We start from the raw sequence: 5,075 nt of genomic DNA, 5'->3' as shown, positions 1-5,075 counted from the left end.
CGGGGTGGGTCACAGAGATGCCTGTAACCCTCTCCCAGGCTTGTGGAGGCTGGTCGGAGGTCTAAGTCGTTCGCAGCCCGTACTACCAGGGGACACAGGGTACATCAGGAGGTTTAATGGGGCCGGGTGAGGAGTGTGGATAACGGACAACCCTTGGCTTAGCAGCGTCAGAACTTCTGATTTCTCAGGAGAAGCCAGGAATCTGGATTTTGGGATACATCCCCTGGATTCTAAGCACTGGGGCAGCCACACAACGGCAACAGTGCTATGGAGATCACCCCAAAAGGAGGGACGAAGGTACAGTGGCTTGTCCAGAGTAAGTACTGTAGCTCACACCGCATTACCCGTCCTGGCCCACCACAGGCCATCCAAGCTGGGGGCGAGTCCGTCCATCCTCTTCCCAGCCGGACTCAGACTCTCATTGCGGGTCGATGCCAGAGGGACTGGCCAAGCCGGGCCCTGGAGGAGGAGGGTGGACGTCCGTCCGCCCGTCCGTCCGTCCGCCCGTCCGTCCGTCCGTCCGTCCGCAAGGACCGTGAGACCGAGGCCCGGAGGCGTCAGGTGGGCGGAGCGCCGGCCCCACCCAGCCACTCCCTGAGCGACCTCGCGGTCTCGGCTGGAGAGAGCGGTCGTTCGCCCTCCCCTCTGACCCGCTGCCCCGGCCTGGCCTTGTTTCCAGTTCGCGCGCGGTCGCAGGTGGGAGGCGAGGAACGCGGGCGGTCCGGAGCTTGGCTGCCCGCCAGGCCCGTGGCCTTCGCCCCGGGGCACCGGGCGGCCGCGCCTCGGGCTGCAGAGGACGCCTGGGCCCGCAGCCCGCGGCCGGCCATGGGCGCGCGCAGCTCGCACGCCGCGGTCATCCCCGACGCGGACGGCATTCGGCGAGAGACCGGCTGTGAGTGCGCGGGGCGGGCGGGCTCGCGGGGGACGGACCCCGAGCGCGAGTCCCCGGGGTGGGGGTCGCGGGGCCAGGAGCGCTCACCCAGCGGTTCTGGCGTCCAGGTTCGCGGGCCCGGGGCCAGGCTCGTGCAGGCACCCGGTGGCCCCCAGCCGGGCTCGGGGCCGAAGGCAGGGCTGGCCGCGCACGGAGGGCGCCGACTTTGGCCCCAAGGTTTCGGGAGCCTTCGGGGCCTGAAGTGGGCGCGCGTCTCCGGCCTGGCCCGGCTCCCCCTAGCGGCGCCGGCCCCGCCCGGCCTGGGTGGTGAAGACCCCGCCCCCCGCCCCGCGAGCGGGGCTCCCGAGCGCCTCCGGGCGCTGGGCCGGAGGTTTAGCGCGGGCCTGGCAGGGCTCGGCGGAGGGCTGCACCCAGGCGGGGCCCTCGGCGCTGGGACGCTGCTCGGGCGCGTCCAAGGGGCCCTGGTGTCCTCAGCCGCCCCCCCTTCGCTCCCCACGCCCGCAGTCTCGCAGGCCAGCCTGCTCCGCCTCCACCACCGGTTCCGGGCGCTGGACGGGAACAACAAGGGCTACCTGAGGTGAGGGGAGCCCGCGACCTCCTGCCTCTGCCTCTGCCTCGCGGACCCCATTTCCCCTCAGTCGCCTCCATCCGCGGCCTCTGTCCCACCCCTTTGAACTTCGATGTTACAGCCGCACGGATCTCCAGCAGATTGGGGCGCTGGCCGTGAACCCCCTGGGAGACCGGATCATAGACAGCTTCTTCCCGGACGGGTGAGGCCGCTGTGGGGGTGCAGGGGGAAAACCCCGAGTGCACGGGTGGCCCGAGAGGTTCAGGCTGAGGCCGAGAGCCGTCACGGTCACTCCTGCCCCTTTCCCCTCCAGGAATCAGCGAGTGGACTTCTCGGGGTTCGTCAGAATCCTGGCTCATTTTCGACCTGTGGAGGAGGAGGACCCAGCAATGCGAGACCCCAAGCAACCGGAGCCCCTCAACAGCAGAATGAACAAACTTCGCTGTGAGTGTGTGGGGAACGGCCCAAGTCAGGCCCGGAAGCCCCACTCCCTTCGTGAGGCTGGGGTGCCTTCCGCTCCTCCGTGGCGACCTTCCTATGGGACGGGTGGGAACACGGAAGACTCACCTTTTTTCCCGTCCACTCTGCCTAGTTGCGTTTCAGCTCTACGACCTGGATCGGGATGGAAAGATCTCCAGGCACGAGATGTTACAGGTTGGAAGAAGCAAGCGCAGGGGATGAGCTGTGTGAACGGAGTGGCCTAGGGTGTGGGGAGGGAAGATTCGAGGATGGATGTGCAGCCCATTGGGGTATTGGGTGGGAGTGGGAGAGTGGGTGGGGCCGGAGTCTGAGTTGGAAGATGGGGTAGGGAGCAATTGTATGAGGTTAGGAATAGGCCAGTGATTCTCTACTGGGGGAAATTTTGCCCCTCTGCGCGAACACTTGGCCATATCTGGGGACCCACTCGGTTGTCACAGTGGGAAAGCGTGCTACTGGTGTCAGTCGGGTAGAGGTCAGAATACTGCTCTCTACTGTACCGTACACAGGACGGCCTCCTACAACAAGGAGCTATGTCAGTAGTGTCCAGATGGGGAATCCTGGGGTAGATGTCAGGAGGTGGGGAAGGGACTGGAAACAGGCAGAGGTGGGGAATGGCGTGGGGGGTGGATGGAGGCTGGTTTGTGTGGCGGGGACAAGAGTTTGGGCATCCTGTTGAGTTGAGTGTGAGACAGTGAAAGTTGGATGGGAGACTGGATGGTGAAGTGCTTCACTGGGGGAATTAGGGGATCTGGTCATGGGGCTATTGGGATGGGGTGAAGAGTGGGAGAGTTGGATTAGGAACTTGGTAGTAATTTATGCAGTGAGTTTGGAGGAGCGGAGGCTAGTGGCACTTTTTGAGGGCTGCCTCTTCTCTCACCCCCCAGGTTCTCCGTCTGATGGTTGGGGTCCAGGTAACTGAAGAGCAGCTGGAGAGCATTGCAGACCGTACAGTGCAGGAGGCTGACGAAGACGGAGATGGGGCCGTATCCTTCTTGGAGTTCACCAAGGTCAGGATGCCCTCGGGGACTGGGGGGTTGAGATCTGGAGTCGCCCAGATGCTCGGACAAAGGAAATGAAGTTCAGAGGGAGGGTAGGGAACTAGGGGCCCTGGGGAGTGGCAGGCCTGGGGAATGGGTAGAACCTGGGGGAGGAGGTTGGAAGCTTGGAGGACTGGAATTGGGGCCTCCTTAGTTGACCACGCCCATCTCTTCCCAGTCCTTAGAGAAGATGAACGTCGAGCAGAAAATGAGCATCAGGATCCTGAAGTGACGCTCTTTGTGCCTTTGGCTAGGTCATGCCAGCCAGCGTCTGCTTGGATCATCCTTAGCACCCATGGAGGCAGGACCCTCTTTCACTGTATTCTTCTAAACCAAACTCTACTTATGGCCAAGAAGACAAAGTAGAAAGGGTGTGTACTAAAGTTTAGCTCATTTGATCTCAGATCTCTGAATCAGCCGTCAATCTTCTGGTTACAAGTGACTGAAAGTCAACTCAAAGTGATTTAAATTAGAAAAGGGATTTTAATGGTTCACATAATTAAAAAGTCTGGAAGTATCTGTCTTCAGGCACAAATGTTGTTATCAGGACTCCGTTTCCTCAGCTGCATCTCCCAGCTTAGTTTTCTTCTGTGTTGGCCTCATTCTCAGGAGGGAGGGCTCTTCCTCATGGCAGACAGGAGCACCAGTAGCTCCAGGCTCCCATCTTTCTGCCTGGTAAGCCAACAGGAAGGGATTTCCTTATTGCAGTGATTCCAAGCAGGGAGTGTTATTTCCCAACTGGGATCTTGTTCCCGTCTCCTGGGGAACGGAATGCTCTAATTGGGCAGCCCTATGGCTTGTACTAGTTCCTAGGAAAAAGGTCTGGGGATTCCGGATGGGGTGCGGAGGTTGCTTAAAGGAAAATGGAAGTTATCAGGAGAAGAGGGGCTTTGTACGTGTGTCTATGTGTTGTTTTTTTCTCAGGAAAAACAAGAGATCTCCATTATTGTTTGGTTGACCACAGGGAGGACCATTGAAATCTGGGCTCTTAAATGATTTCTCACTGATTCCATGGAGCCATGATAAGTGGTGGGGGTTGGTGATGAGGCAGATGATGTAAAAACAATAAACAGTACATACCTTCCTAAGAGTGTGATGTTTGAGAATAACCCCATTGTGTTAACAGGAAGAGTTTCAAACGCTGATACAGTGTGCCACAGAATTGTGCCGGAGTCACATGGAACCGTGAGAATCTATATTGGTGGCAAGGTGCTCTGGCTGTCTTTGCGGGAGATGCTGTCTGTGTCCCTCCCGAGGATGGGCTGGTGCTGTCTGTGTCAACACATGAGAACCAGCTATGCTCACATCTCAGCTGTTATGCTGGTGGCTTGAAGTTGGCAGCACTAGGAATATCTTTACCTGATGGACGCTGGCAGGTGTGACAGGCCAGGGCTGTTTCCCCAGGAGAGCCCATTGTTAAGCCTTTATTATCATACCACCTGCTCCGTGTTACCACTGATCTGCGTGCCCATGGCTTCCTCACTCCTGCCTGTGGTCTCTGCCTGTGGTCTCTGGCTGGCATAGGCATATGCTCAGCCTGTGCATGTGCATGGCAGGTTGGAGTCAGACAGATGAGTCCCATAGCTGGGGGAGAGGGTGTGGTAAGGGGGAATATTTGATTCCTTAGCACATTTTGAGATTTTTGTCAGAGGATTGTCACGTGAACAAGGCCTTTCAGATCGAGGAGTATTTAGTCTTTGACCCCAATTAAAGAGGGTGGATGGGGATTATAACTCAGTGAGTGGCTGATTTTCCAGGCACTGTGAGAAAAGGTTTGTCTAAAAAGAGATGTAGAGGAGGGAAGGAAAGAGGGAGGGGAGGGAGAGAGAAAGAAGGAAGAAAGAGAGAGAAAGAGAGAGCTAGCTTTATTTCTGGTCTTTTTTCCATCAGAGTTACTCAAAATTTCCTGGTGGTAAATTTCCTCTGATTGAAAAGTTCAGACCTTCTAGCCCCATTTGAGAGTTCCCATCTCCAGGGAAGTCTATAGCTTTCATAAATGATTTTTGAGCTAGAGGTCCGAGGTTCAACTTTTAGAAACACTGGCTGAAGGCTTCTGGCTGGGCTGCAGGGGACCTCTATCCCCAACGGGTCTCCAGCA

General features: G+C 58.0%; 1 protein-coding gene across 1 annotated transcript; it reads left to right on the top strand.

The window, feature by feature from the left end:
• The first annotated feature begins 606 nt into the window (after window positions 1–606).
• Window positions 607–4,061, top strand: Chp2 (calcineurin like EF-hand protein 2). Its single transcript, XM_004855955.3, has 7 exons — window positions 607–892; window positions 1,397–1,469; window positions 1,582–1,662; window positions 1,774–1,904; window positions 2,053–2,114; window positions 2,825–2,947; window positions 3,156–4,061. Exons 1-7 carry the CDS (start codon window positions 826–828, stop codon window positions 3,207–3,209), a joined length of 591 nt encoding a protein of 196 aa, XP_004856012.1. The 5' UTR covers window positions 607–825; the 3' UTR covers window positions 3,210–4,061.
• Window positions 4,062–5,075: the final 1,014 nt, after the last annotated feature.

The sequence above is a fragment of the Heterocephalus glaber genome, unplaced genomic scaffold (assembly GCF_053883595.1).
Source record: "Heterocephalus glaber isolate CG9 unplaced genomic scaffold, H.glaber_assembly_v1.0 deba00000943, whole genome shotgun sequence".
Lineage (NCBI taxonomy): Eukaryota > Metazoa > Chordata > Mammalia > Rodentia > Bathyergidae > Heterocephalus > Heterocephalus glaber.
Note: the sequence above shows the minus strand (reverse complement) of the source record. Positions and strands in the feature narration are given on the sequence as shown.